Source organism: Oreochromis aureus, linkage group 11, assembly GCF_013358895.1.
Source record: "Oreochromis aureus strain Israel breed Guangdong linkage group 11, ZZ_aureus, whole genome shotgun sequence".
NCBI lineage: Eukaryota > Metazoa > Chordata > Actinopteri > Cichliformes > Cichlidae > Oreochromis > Oreochromis aureus.
In genome coordinates, this window is record NC_052952.1 from 17,449,151 (window position 1) to 17,463,724 (window position 14,574).

The following is a 14,574-nucleotide window of genomic DNA, read 5'->3' on the forward strand; positions in this document are numbered from 1 at the left end:
CGTGAAAGACCAATACAAAGTGGTGTACACGTGAGAAGTGGAGCAAAAATCATACATGATTCCAAACATTTTTTACAAATAAATAACTGCAAAGTGGGGTGTGCGTAATTATTCAGCCCCCTGAGTCAATACTTTGTAGAACCACCTTTTGCTGCAATTACAGCTGCCAGTCTTTTAGGGTATGTCTCTACCAGCTTTGCACATCTAGAGACTCAAATCCTTGCCCATTCTTCTTTGCAAAACAGCTCCAGCTCAGTCAGATTAGATGGACAGCATTTGTGAACAGCAGTTTTCAGGTCTTGCCACAGATTCTCGATTGGATTTAGACACCAGACAGGTCAGGGATAAAGTAATATAGAAATTTAAAGCTCCCCCGTGAGTCCTGGAACACTGATTTCCATAGAGGAAGGCGGGGCCACCTGAGGCCAGAGGCCGTAACAGCTACAAAAAGATTTCCCAAGCCTTGAACATCCCACAGAGCACTGTTCAAGCGATCATTCAGAAATGGAAGGAGTATGGCACAACTGTAAACCTACCAAGACAAGGCCGTCCACCTAAACTCACAGGCCGAACAAGGAGAGCGCTGATCAGAAATGCAGCCAAGAGGCCCATGGTGACTCTGGACGAGCTGCAGAGATCTACAGCTCAGGTGGGGGAATCTGTCCATAGGACAACTATTAGTCGTGCACTGCACAAAGTTGGCCTTTATGGAAGAGTGGCAAGAAGAAAGCCATTGTTAACAGAAAACCATAAGAATTCCTGTTTGCAGTTTGCCACAAGCCATGTGGGGGACACAGCAAACATGTGGAAGAAGGTGCTCTGGTCAGATGAGACCAAAATGGAACTTTTTGGCCAAAATGCAAAACACTATGTGTGGCGGAAAACTACCACTGCACATCACTCTGAACACACCATCCCCACTGTCAAATATGGTGGTGGCAGCATCATGCTCTGGGGGTGCTTCTCTTCAGCAGGGACAGGGAAGCTGGTCAGAGTTGATGGGAAGATGGATGGAGCCAAATACAGGGCAATCTTGGAAGAAAACCTCTTGGAGTCTGCAAAAGACTTGAGACTGGGGCGGAGGTTCACCTTCCAGTAGGACAACAACCCTAAACATAAAGCCAGGGCAACAATGGAATGGTTTAAAACAAAACATATCCATGTGTTAGAATGGCCCAGTCAAAGTCCAGATCTAAATCCAATCGAGAATCTGTGGTAAGATCTGAAAACTGCTGTTCACAAACGCTGTCCATCTAATCTGACTGAGCTGGAGCTGTTTTGCAAAGAAGAATGGGCAAGGATTTCAGTCTCTAGATGTGCAAAGCTGGTAGAGACATACCCTAAAAGACTGGCAGCTGTAATTGCAGCAAAAGGTGGTTCTACAAAGTATTGACTCAGGGGGCTGAATAATTACGCACACCCCACTTTGCAGTTATTTATTTGTAAAAAATGTTTGGAATCATGTATGATTTTTGCTCCACTTCTCACATGTACACCACTTTGTATTGGTCTTTCACGTGCAATTCCAATAAAATTGATTCATGTTTGTGGCTGTAATGTGACAAAATGTGGAAAAGTTCAAGGGGGCCGAATACTTTTGCAAGCCACTGTATATCGATAAGAATTTAAACTAGAAATTTCAGATTTGGATTCATCATTTCATCAGGCCTGTTGACACTGATTTTCAGTCCAGTACTTGTGCAATTTGGCATACCTGTTTCTTCTGGTTTAATTACTAAGAACGGCTTCTTGGGAGCCACCCTTCCATTCAGGCCATTTCTGATGAGACTTCAGTGTACAGTAAACGGATGAATGAAAGGGCCACACATACCTTACCTATTCCTTAGGTCAGGTCTTTCCGATATCTTAAGGCCTTGACCTTAAGATACAATTCACAGTTTTTGTTTTTTGTTTTTGTTTTTTTCACCTACAGTAGTTTAGCTTTTGTCCTCCCACTCTCCTTTTTCTTGACAAATGCCTGTGTTATCTTTGGCATTTGTCATAGTTTTAACTAAACAACTGTGAACAAATTTTGCAACAGGCACCAGGACTGGACTGACAATAAGCAAAAAAGTAGCCAACGTCCAGAGAGAAACAGCTTCAGAAAGCCTGGAGAACTGTTGCCGAAGACCACCTTAAAAATTACAAGTCTAGCTCCTTGGAAGAAATAAGGAAATAAGGGGTCTTTAAGATTTTTGCACAGTACTGTATCAACCATTTTATGCAAAAAGCTATGGAGAGTTTTCACAAATAAAATTACTTTACAGGGTAAGGCAGCTACTATGCTATATAAATCAAGTAATAGTGGTTTAATTTAATATAAAATTAATACAAATTCTAAATTTATATTAGTGAAATTTAGATCACTACTAAGGATGTTTTTGTTCCATTTTTTGTGCTTCCCATGTATACACTGGTTTCCACAGGCTAAGTTTAAAAATCAGCTCTCGGAGGCTGAGAGAAAGGTCCTTTATCTTCCATTCTTTGCTCTCAAAGCTGATTCTTCAAGAAAAGCCAGGAGAAATGCTGCAGAGACCACAGAGGTCTTTAGTGCAACTAATCACAAATATGTGTATGGCCTTAAGGGAATTGTGCACACTTTCATACTCATCACAAGACTAACTCTAGCTCAACGAAAATGTTCCTCTGCGTTTTCTGATTGGAACACACTGCAAAGAGTGTATCCTCAAGAAAAAGTTTTTCACCATTAAACACCATTAAAATTAGAACCAGACTCTCAGATGCTTTTAATTGCCTTAAGCTCCACTTTAATGGAACAATGAATGATTCATTGATTAACTGAATGATCAATTGGAAGTCTGCAGAGATAGAGTTGTAAACATGCTGGACTGTTACAAAACAATGATATATTAAAAAATAGTTTGTCAGCAAATCAAATCATGTCGATACATAAAAACTCACAAAATATGACGAAATATGGAAAGAAAAATAATCCTTCCCATCTTGTCTTTCTAACCTAATGTCTGCCTGTAGTGGATGTGTATATGTCATTTGTGATTTATTTTTTTTAAATGGTTGTTCCAGGGTTGTTGAAGGTCAGGTGTCAGCGGTGAAATGGACTTCTTGTCAGCCTGGATTGTGTCTCCTGCAGTCCTACCCTTTCTCTGTTTTATCTTGGGTAAGAGAATCAAATGTCACCGTGGAGTTATTACAGTAACTGTGGCCTTTGCAAGTCCCTTCCGTGTTCTGGCTAGTCAACAGAGCACTGGGAACCTTGACTTTTTTGAAGTCTTAATTTTCACTGAAACAGAACAATGTCGGTGATACATTCAGGTCGCCTTCTCAACCTGGCTCAAATAAGAGTGTACAGTAAGTAAAGCACTATACAACCTTAATCTCACGGTGATCTCTTCACCTTACTCTTTGAAAATCTTGCCTTAATTGCCATGTTTTCTGCAGCAATAATTGATTTACTGTGGCTCTTATATAGTGCTGTAAGAAGGTATTTGGCTTTTTTCTGATTTCTTATTGTTTTCCATATCTATCATACTTCCATATTTCAGATAATCAAACAAATTTCCATGTTAGACAAAGACAAACTGCAGTTTTTAATTGAAGATTTCATTTATTACAGAAAAAAGCCATCCATACCTACATGGGTGTATGTGAAAAGTAACTGCTTATTAAATCATGAATTAACTGCGATCAACCACATTTTTTGGAAAGCTGAGTCCAGTTTTAATAGCCACCCCCAGACCTGATTACTATCAGACCTGCTGAATCCAGAAATGATTTAAACAGATCCTGTCTGTCAAAGTGAAGTTTAAAAATCTCACGGAGCAACACAACTTGCCGCGACCTTAAGAAAATGATGAGAAACAAACTCATTGACATCAATCGGTCTCGAAAGGATTTCAAAGACATTTTTAAGGCTCTGGGACTCTAAACTACGGTTTGGAGCTATTATCCACAAATCAAGAAAACCTGGAACAGTAGTGAAACTCTACTAAAATTACTCCCAGAGTGCACTGACGAGTCATCCAGAAGGTCACAAAAGAACCCAGAACGGCATCCAAGGAACTGCACATCACATTTGCCTCAGTTAAGGTCAGAGTTCATGATTCAACAACAAGAGAGAGACTGAACAAAAGTGGCATCCAGAGCAGAGTGAAAACCACTGCTGACCAAAAAGAACACAAATGCTTGTCTCATATTTGCCAAAAAAATATCTTGATGATCCCCCAGACTTTTGAAATCATCATTTAAAAACTGCATTTTGTACTGGCTTGTCTTTTTAATACTAAAATTTGTTTGATCTGAAAAATGTAAGTGTGAGAAATATGCAAAAACTAGATTGCATTTCTCCTTTGAGGAAATCGACAGTTTCATCATCATCATGGTTTATAGTAAGGTAAGGTCTCCTATAGGTGTATAGGACTTACTATTAAAATTTCCACTGTCGCTTCTATTTGCCTAATCAAGTAGAACGTCATTGGTTATATCTTTTCCCTATTTTTGGCTGATGGACAATTTATATTACAACCAGTTTGCCACCAGATGTATTCAGGGCATAAGGGAAACTTATTCACAGGGAATTAGCTCTTCATCCAGAGTAACGTTATGTTATTATTGACTAAATTGTAATTTGGCCTGTAACTTTTCTTAGATGGGAGTTGTTTAAGATCTTTGCTCCATTGTCACGATTCTTTTAAACTATTGGCTTTTTTGTACAATTTCCGGTTTTACTTTTGTCATCAAGTGCTTTATAAAGAATGTAAATAACAACAAGTTAAAGTCACATCATGTTTCCATGGTGACAAATGACTTCCAGTTCATGGAATTTACCAAACACAATTAAAGAATAGAGATACATGAGGTACATCTGTCACCTAAACAAGAAATATTGTTGCTTTTTAACTGCAAAGAATAACTTTAACTTACAACGTTAAAATAAGTATGGAAATGTGGGTTAAGAGTCAAATGGCACACTTGCAAACATCTATGTGGCAAAGTGGATGAGCAGTTGGACTCTTCAGTTGTCTCATATTGTAAGTATTAACGTTTTACACATTAAGCACATTATTCTCTACATATGTTTACTTGCTGTGATTTGCTATTGCCAAAGTAACATTGCTTTACTTATTATACCTGGTTTGTTTTTGTAACCATTATGTTGCGGTCAAAATCAAACATTCAGCAGATTAAAGCAAATAGTTAGTCACATTTTGCTTTATATTTTATTATGTTGAAGATTTAACTTATTTATATTCTTCCATTGTTTCTTTGTTCTGAGTGTTCATGTAGGGCAGGTGGAAAAGCTTCCCCCCCCCAATCCCTCCAGCATTTCCTGAGTTTTAAAGTGCTGATGATGTCATGTCTGACGTCACCAGGTTAATCCAAGAAAAGGGGAGTTTTTTGCACAGGAATGTTTCCTTTTGTTTGTTTTTAGGATTATGAAATGATTTGTCCTAATATTTTTCTTATATAGAGCATTTAGTTGTGTAAATGAGTTAATCAGGAGAGGAGTGAGCTTTATGTGATTCTCAGCCATTTGTGTTGAGTTGTAGATTTCTCACCTTAAACTAGTGGTACTAGCTACTCTAACTGAAGGGGAATTGACAGGTGAGCAGTTATGCCTAGTCCCTGTGCTCTTTGTTTCCTATTATGAGTTAATTTATTTGGGAGAGTTTTGTTTTAAGTTTCACAAATAATGGGGGTGATTGTAAAAAAACAAACAAAAAAAAACTGCTCATCTCTGGGAACGCAAAATGCCTTCTGAGTCTGGTTACCTACCGCCTTCCTTGACACTCGAGCCAGACTATTTCACTCTTCTTCCCTCAAGAAGAGGAGAAGGAGGAGGTGGAGAACAAAACAAAGCATAAATACCCGAGTCTATCAGAATACCAGAAACACAACTGCACGTGAATACAAACGTTATTCCACATCTGCTGAAGGGGTGAATGGACAAATGCTGGCTGGTGAGAACTGTTTTCACAGCTGTTTTGCAACAAATGGTCAAAAAAAAAAAACTGAACTGAACTCTTACCTTCAGGCGCCACGACGTCACGTTTTGGTGTTTTGGATGCTAGTTTATCACCTGATGCTAGCTAGTTTGGTTAGCATAGATATAGTATTAGTGTTAAGCAAGAGATGAATAAAATACTAGAATTTTACTCGCCAATGCAGAAGCAGAAACTAGTGCTGTGCCATACTACAGCTCATAATATTGGTCACATAATCCATTAAAAATGCTCCAAAAAGCACCAACAGCACACAGTGAAGAGTTACGTGAAATAGTGGATGAAGCCTAAAAGATAAGCGGTCTGCTTCACCTGCCTGTATCAGGACACCTGTCAATCAATCCAGGTGGATGCATTAGCAGAATAATAATAATAATGATGATGAAACCTAGCCATAGGTGTTAAAACTTTTTTTTGTGTGTGTGTATTTATTTATTTATATCAGGGTGTAAACGTGATTTTTTAAGGTGTAAATTTGGACATTTTTAAAGTAACGAGCATCATGTGGCACAAGAAGCATTGGGTTCATTTTTTAGCTCTGGAGATTGCCCCTTAGATAATGACCGCTGCTGATAAATCACCATACTGCCCCTTAATTTCCCCGATGGGTGTGTATATATAAATGTCATTTATGTTTAAAAAAAAAAGCCAACGATAGTTTGGTGAGTGCTGGCAGGATACAACAAACATGCTTGCTGTTGAGGTATTAACCTCTTGTGCTTTGGTGATAAAACTCTTGTTTATGTGTGACATGCTAAGGTGCAATATCAAATCCACAAGAAGATTTAACCCATCTCTGTAACGCCACAGAAACATCCAAAGTTTGCTAAGTTTAGCTAACACTACTCACTTTAAGTAGGTTAAAGCCTTAGTGGTTTGGAGATAGAGCAGGTCATCCATGCCAAAGTGTCCTTGATACAGACCACAAAAACTGCCCCGAAGTGTCTATGTGGTGTGTATGTGCTGGATAAAGAGCTGCACCTATATTGTAAAAGAGCAACATGCAAATATTACTGTAAAGCTCTATGTATGGTCCGATACATAGAGCACGATTATAAATTCAGCTCACTTTAGGACATGGAAATGAAATTGTATTGCTGCATTTTGATATTTCTATTTCTCAGTGAAATCCGGTGTGGAAGTATTTTAGTAGGCACTGTAGATCATTATTGACTATTCATTTATGTAAACTGTATGCAAATTTGCTTTTGTGTTTGGCTGTTTGTATGCATCCTCTGTAATGGCCAATCTTGCCCTTCATATTTGACGTGAGGTGACTGGTTCAGCCTTGATCTGAGAGCTCTGCCTCTCACTCATGTTGTCAGATGCAACAGAGCATGCACTTCACAAACAACTTGGCCATTGCTTCAATGAAGGTCAAGATTTAAACAGCCCAATGGAATCAGGCCGGGTTCTCTGTGGGGCATTGTTTAAACAGACTTACGCTCAGATATTAAACGCTAATTGGAGTATGCACTTGCATTTGGCTTTTTGAACTGAATTTATTCATAAACTATTGTGTAATACTCATATAATCTTAGCCCCAGTGTAAAAGCCTGGTGGGTGGTCTACTTTAACGTAACCTTCCTGACTCAAGTGCACTGCGCCATAGGCTGTCACCTCAGAGCTTGGCTGAAGGATGGTGAACACCAACTATGACAAACAAGGGGGATTAAAGTGATAATCATTACTCTTCCCAGGAGGAATTAGCTAGTGGGACATCGACATTGAGGAAAAACCACAGGTGAACAAGGTCTCTGGTGCCCCATGTTTTTTTCCTCTTCCCAATACCCTATCTGCATGGCCGAGGGGGGATTTAATTTGCAGTAATTACTTTATTGACTCATTTTCAGGGCCGTATCACTGCAGTTTCCCATCAATAAAACATATGCCAAGATGAATAATGTGGCCAGACACAATGGGATGCCTTCTCAAACAAAAAGACCACAGGACTGCTCTCCTGTGGTGCATGTTTTTGTCATGCTCCTTATGCTCATTTTATTTCCTTCATCACACTCCTCACACATACTCAGCTCATATTCTTTTCCATCTCTTTTCATGAAATCCCAACATATCCCTTTCGTGTTTCCTTTCCAATGCTCCTGCTTCTCCTTTTTAAAAAAAAATGTTTCCAGGCACACGGGCCCAGCAGGCCTTTAGGACTGAGCCCAGGAACCTAACTGTGCGGATGGGAGCCACAGCTGTGTTGAGGTGTGAGGTGTTGCGAGCCTCGGGGACTGTGCAGTGGGCCAAAGATGGCTTCCTCCTGGGACCTGAGAGAAGCCTGCCAGGCTTTCCACGCTACAGCATGATTGGAAACCCCGAGAGAGGTAAGCCGGGATAGTCACGAAATATGGTCTATGGCCTATTGAGCTTTGATGGACCTATTAAAACTAAATAAACATGTATAATAACAGAACCTCAAGAGACGCCAAAATTAGTAAACTTAAACCTTGTTTTTCAAAGAATAAAAAAACAGAAACCATCAGAGAACTGTGTGGTATTTGCGTAAAGGGTACTTTAACATATGATTTCCCAAAGATAGTAGCAGAATTTGAATCCCATGTACTTCTTTGTTGTGACATATAGTTTATATGGTTTAATTATGAAATGCTGCTGTCATGTCAAGATGCCTCCAGCGGTACGACTTCAAGGGGGCTTCTCTAAAAGTAAATGAGATGAGGTTGTTGTTGTTATGGCTTCGATGCTCCAATAAGCATGGCTGTTACAGGAACCTTATGGCTATTATAAAGGATCATCTGGGGCTGGGGAGGTGATGTGATTGTCAACAGCCTCTCGCACAACCCCCTTATCCTGTCACTCGCACATGAAGATTAAAAAAAAAAGAAATTAAAGCAACAGAGTGCCAGATGATCTGTGAAATGTGGCAGAGAATATAGTGTGTTGCAGAATCTGCACCACAGTCTATAAAAAGTAATAGCCAATTAGAAGGCAATCCTGAGTAAGAGAAGAGCATCTGTTCCTGATCAGCCCACAACTAGACAAGCTGCACTTCACTGTTGCACAGTGTGGGAGACCACCAATGACACATAAACACTAAGGGATGCAATGATGCACATTCCCGTGCGCGCCCTTATTCATGGCTAGAGTTTACATAAATAGACATTCAGAGCAGTAAAATATTTCTCTGTTGATTAACTGTTAGTGAGAAAATTATGTATCACGATAGACACAGGGTTAGAAAATCTTGCCACCTTTTACACCCACAACAATGAAAAAAACAGTACACAATGAATGTAAGGACCACAAACACACACAAACTGTCAAGCACTCATAGGCTCAGTCATAAATAAAATACCCATCAGTGCAGGTACCCTTTCCAGGAAAAGAAACTGCAGACTGATGTATGCAATCACTTTACACTGCACAGAACGAGCAAAATCATTTAAGATGACACTTGACTGCACTTTATACGCCACCAGTTTTCACTGATTGTCATCAGTGATGTTTATTGATGCTTAAAAAGACTGAAATCACATATTCACGCACAGAAGAGAGGCCGGCGTTGATTTCAGCATGCACTTACAGGACATGTAGCACCCTTAGTTTCCCCGAGCTGAAGCAGTAATGTAAATGTGTACTGACATGAGCCTAGATCCAGGATTTCAGCCATTTATGTGCACCAACTCTCAGTGTAAAGACAGAACCTTAAAGATAAAACAGCCTTTTTAATGCACCAAAGCATTAGGTTTGTCTTTCTCATTTTGTATTCAAAGAATGGCTCACGAGCAACAACACAACTGTAGAAAATAGCATGCAGCCAGCCAATCAGGTAAAATGTAGTTAATAATGAACATCACATGTAGAGAGAAGTGAATCAGATTTTATCTTATCTAATATCAGCAAGCATCATAAACTGATAAGTCATAGTCAAATATAGAGATTAATTGAGGCTCTTACTGGGGCTTTTTGAGATATGTTGCTGTTATCTTGTTATACAGTATCAAATCCATCCATCCATCCATCCATCCATCTGTCACTCCCTCCATCCGTCTATCCATTTTTTTTTAAATCCAACTCAGGGGCACAGAAAGGCTGGGGCTTGTCTCAGCTGTCAAACGGGAAAAAGAGGGGGTACATCCTCGACAGGTCGCCAGTTCATCACAGGGTTTACATCAAGAGACAGACAGCCACACATGCTAATATCGATACCTCAGGCTAATTTAGAATCACCAGCCCCAACCTAACAAGCATTCCTTTGGACTGTGGGAGGATGCCGCAGCACCCGGAGGAAAGCCATCAGGCACAGGCAGAGGATGCAAACTCATAAAAAGGCCTCAGTCAGCCGGCAGGTTCTTGCCAGGAACCTTCTTGATGTCAGGCAACAGTGCCTGACTAAATGATGAAAAAGGTTGTTTACATGAACATCAACAATTTCCCCTACTCTTTCCCTCTCCCTGGGGACTGACCTTTCCCACTTATGTAATAGTATGTGTTTTAAAGTTTCTGGGCTGATGCACAGATTCATATTTGCAGAAGGGAAGGCATTTTCCACTGCAGGCATAATATCTATGTAGATGTACTGTATCCAAAAATTTCAAAGGCCCTAGATGAAATAGATACAGAGTAATGGGCAAATAACCAATTCTCATCGCAGCCTCCGCCAGTCTCTACAACTTGATTGGACTATTTGTGAGTAATTTCAGGAAAGAGGAATATGATTAATAACTCCAATGTCTCTTTCTTTCTGCACTCAATGATAACTTAGATGTGAAAATTGCTTCTGGTTGGTGTTAATTATCTTGCCAGCGTACTTGACACATGTATTTGTAGGCCTGTGTGGTTGTCAGACTAAGATACTATTTTCCACATATTAGTAGGCTGTGAGCCATCAGGAGCTGGAAAACCAACGTTGAACATCATCTAATCCCCACAGGTTATGGCAATGCATCAAACAAATCAAGCCCTGTTGGCATGCCACACTATCAGAAGAGAGATGCAGAGTGAGGGATTCTGCCTGGCATCAATTAATAGACATTTTATTCAGTCTGCGTTGTGAATCTGGGATTGGATTTCATTTACCACACTGGAATTCATTCTGAAACAAAATGCTGTGAGTATAAACAACCACTAGCATGTCAATGGAAATGCCTGCAGCTGGAGATTCTCACCAAGTGAAATGTTTATATTTTACAGAAATAAGAAAACTGGCTGTTTATAGTCAAATCAAACACGAATGTCAGCAGTGGAGTATATTATCGTACTGAACTGATACGCAAGACTGCCATTTAGATTTCTAAGCCGCTGTGGCTCAAGTGGTGGTTTGATCCCTGGACCCTCCACATACCAAAGTGTCCTTGTGCAAAACATAACCTCGGATCTACTAGTTACAGCTGCTTTGTATGAGCGTCTGTAATTAGGTAAATGAGAAGATATTGTAAAGCATTTGGTAGAACTAAAAAAAGGTGCTCTCTACATTAAACCCATTGTCACTTTCTCTTTGATGGTTAATTTTGGCATTATGTAAATTAAAAAAAAATGCCTCTAAAATGGATTTTTATTATGTTTATATTATTTAAAATATATTGTTTGGGACTTTTGTAATTATCTACATATATAGCGTCTCTCCAACACACTTCATCTCTCCATCTCTGTTTCAGGCCAGTATCATCTTCAGATTGAAGATGCTCAACTGGAAGATGACACCCAATATGAATGTCAAGTGACCTCATCTGAGTCCAGCAGTGGAATCATTTCCAGCTCGGCCTGGCTCAACGTACGAAGTAAGGGGAAAAAAAGGTTGTGGAGTCTAATAATAATCATGTTTTCTTATTTTCTTTTTTTTCCGAGTAACAAAATGCATGTAAGAAGGCACAGTGAGCATCCTCAGTACTCCAGTAACATTCGTGACCTCTTGACCAGTAATCAGCATACAACAGGCTGTTAAATATTCATTTCTATTGATAAAGAGCTTTTATTTGTGTAAGATAAGGCAATTGCATTTGAAGGACAGTTTCAAGTTACTTTGCCCTTGGTACGGCGTGTTTACTGTAGCAGTTTTATTCAATAATACACTGATCAACCACAGCATTAAAAGTACCACCAGATGAAGTGGATCACATTGATCATCTCGTTAAAATTAAATGTTTTGATGGAAAACCTTGGGTCGTTACATTAATGAGACTGTTACGTGGAGATATAACAATTACCCAACATTGCTGCCAACCAAGAACACAAAGGTCCTGAATGGCTGTAGCCTCGCTCAGCAGAACAGTGTGCACTCCACCACATTGATCAGGAATGGCTCGAGGAACCTGACAATAGTAATGACCCAGCCTCCAGGGGTTCAGAGCTTTTTTTATTAGCACAAGGGGGATCTAGACAATATTAAGAAGGTTGTTTCAGTGTTGTGCTCACAATTCTACAAACTTTTCAAACAGTATTCAAGTACTATGCCACCTTTACATGTTCCAGAAGGGTCCATGGCTTTAACTAGCAGCTGGAAAATATAAAGAGCAGCCTGGCTTCTCTAGCAAGCCTCGAGGCGATTCATGTCTCTTCCTTGCGCAGGAATAAATTTTAACAGAAGTGATTGAAAAGTTCCTTCTCAGACATGGACTGGAATAGATGTTATTGTGCAACTACATTAGACCACCTGTAGTCACTCTATAACAACCGGTGTTTCTCTCTCCCTAACCCTTTTGCTTGTGGGAGCAAGCCCATATGTGGTAAGGAAAGGACTCTAAAAGAACCTTTCTTCGCCAGGCGCACTTCATTTACTTACATCCCCCTCCCTATTCTCTCCCCCGCACAATTTCACCCTCTCTCTTGGCTCGCAGGCTTTCTCTTTGGTGACCATGGACACTGAGGATGGGGGTTTGGATAGGAGGGGCGGTTGTGGCGATTGTAGAGTCCTCGCTCTCTTCTGGGAAGAGAGCAGGTTTTTCTGACATCAATAGGCTGGCGCGAGAAATGGCGGGTAGTGTTGTACTTGAATGGCGGTATTCTACACTGCTGCAGTTTAATATCCTACGGCAAGCCTACACCTGCAGCCACAGCAGGCTTGACTCCCACATTCATTACCTCTGAGATGATTCTTGCATGTGTGCCCACTTATACAAAATCAAAACTCTCGCTTTCTGCTCTGTCAAAACAATGAAAATATGTGTTATGCCAACCAGTGTGTTGCATCAGGGATGGCTGGTAGTAGTATTAGTACTAGCATTTACCCATGACAGACTCTTCCATAATGTTCCTGACATGCTCACATACGAGTCCACGTGCCGCACATCTCAGCAGGTGTTTTTATTCAGTGTCCTGGGCTCACGTCCCAGCTGTTGACTGCTTAACATGGACATTTGTAGATGAACTGTCGCAAAGGGCAATCAGTGAAGTGACTGACTTAAAAAGCTCTCTGCAGCCTTGGTCTTAAAGGGTTATTTGTTCCAGCCCAGCAGTTCAAGTGATTCAAAATACGTGACTAATCTGGGGCTTGATAATGAGCTGATGAATTCAATCTCCCGTTAGTGCTGAACTGGGACTGGAAACTGTGTATCCCCTTTGAAGAGCACCATCTCTGATGAGTTTCCGATGGACTTCTCTATCACTGAACTACGGCTCCCAAGGCCCCGCACCCCTGGCCAGTCAACCATGGCCATATCCTATCAAGCTCTGCGTCAAATCAAAACACTATAAAGTCTTTATGAGGAGATACAGTAGGGGAGAGGGGAGGAATTTGAAAACAAAACAGAGATTGGTGGTTGTATAATTGGATTCTTGGGTCAGGGAGAGTGATATTATGACTGGCTAATTCAAGATGGATCACCACAGGCAGTAAATAGCAGGGATAAAGGCAAAAATGTCAATAAGCCCCATCCATGGGCTTACAAAGAAATGTTTTCAAGACATTTCCATTGGTGCAACCTAACTCCTGTGTGTTTTTTGCTTCCCTGCGGAGCTTAGATAGGGGATTACTGCAACAGGCAGATCAAGTGGCAGTGAGTAATCCATGACAATAACAACCTCTACCCTCTCTGCTGAAGCCCCCTCCTCTGCTAAAACTTACCCCGCACTGTGCCGTCACATACCTGACACATCCTGTGTCTCGGTTTATACCATTAGCCTTAGCATTTAATCCTATTAATGAACAACTCTCTCTCTCACCACAGTGCACGCCTGTACAGATGCCTCCTGCAAATGTTCAAAACTGTTTTTGATGTGTTCTGGTTTTAGACTGTTACTCATTCATTTGGCATAGTGTGTTACCGATATATTTGTGTGTGTGTGTGTGTGTGTGTGTGTGTGTGTGTGTGTGTGTGTGCCCGTGTGTGTAAGCTTATTATCAGCGTTGGTTGGAGGTTAGAGGACATTTTAGGAACCAGGGCTATAGCGAGGTTTTTTTCGGTAGCTAATGAGTTTAGCACTTGAAGAGTATATAATGAGCCTTCATTTTATGATTCCCTGTTATGAATAATGGAACAACTTATAAATGGGGGCACAAGCAATGTAGAACATGGTGACTTTATTCATCTTTGTTCATGAAACGTTCTGACAGTTGCCCAAGATATAACCTCATCAGAGGATGGGGTGTTATACACTGGTGCCATGCTTTAATTCTGACAGCGCCACTTTA

General features: G+C 40.4%; 1 protein-coding gene across 1 annotated transcript in view; it reads left to right on the plus strand.

Moving 5' to 3' along the window:
• Nucleotides 1–14,574, plus strand: part of nphs1 (NPHS1 adhesion molecule, nephrin) — a 56,007-nt gene that overhangs the window by 6,202 nt on the left and 35,231 nt on the right. The window contains exons 2-4 of the mRNA XM_031739247.2: nucleotides 3,046–3,139; nucleotides 8,117–8,311; nucleotides 11,603–11,725. Coding sequence (XP_031595107.2) covers nucleotides 3,076–3,139; nucleotides 8,117–8,311; nucleotides 11,603–11,725 — 382 coding nt within the window. The 5' untranslated portion in view covers nucleotides 3,046–3,075. The remainder of the gene's footprint in view (nucleotides 1–3,045; nucleotides 3,140–8,116; nucleotides 8,312–11,602; nucleotides 11,726–14,574) is intronic.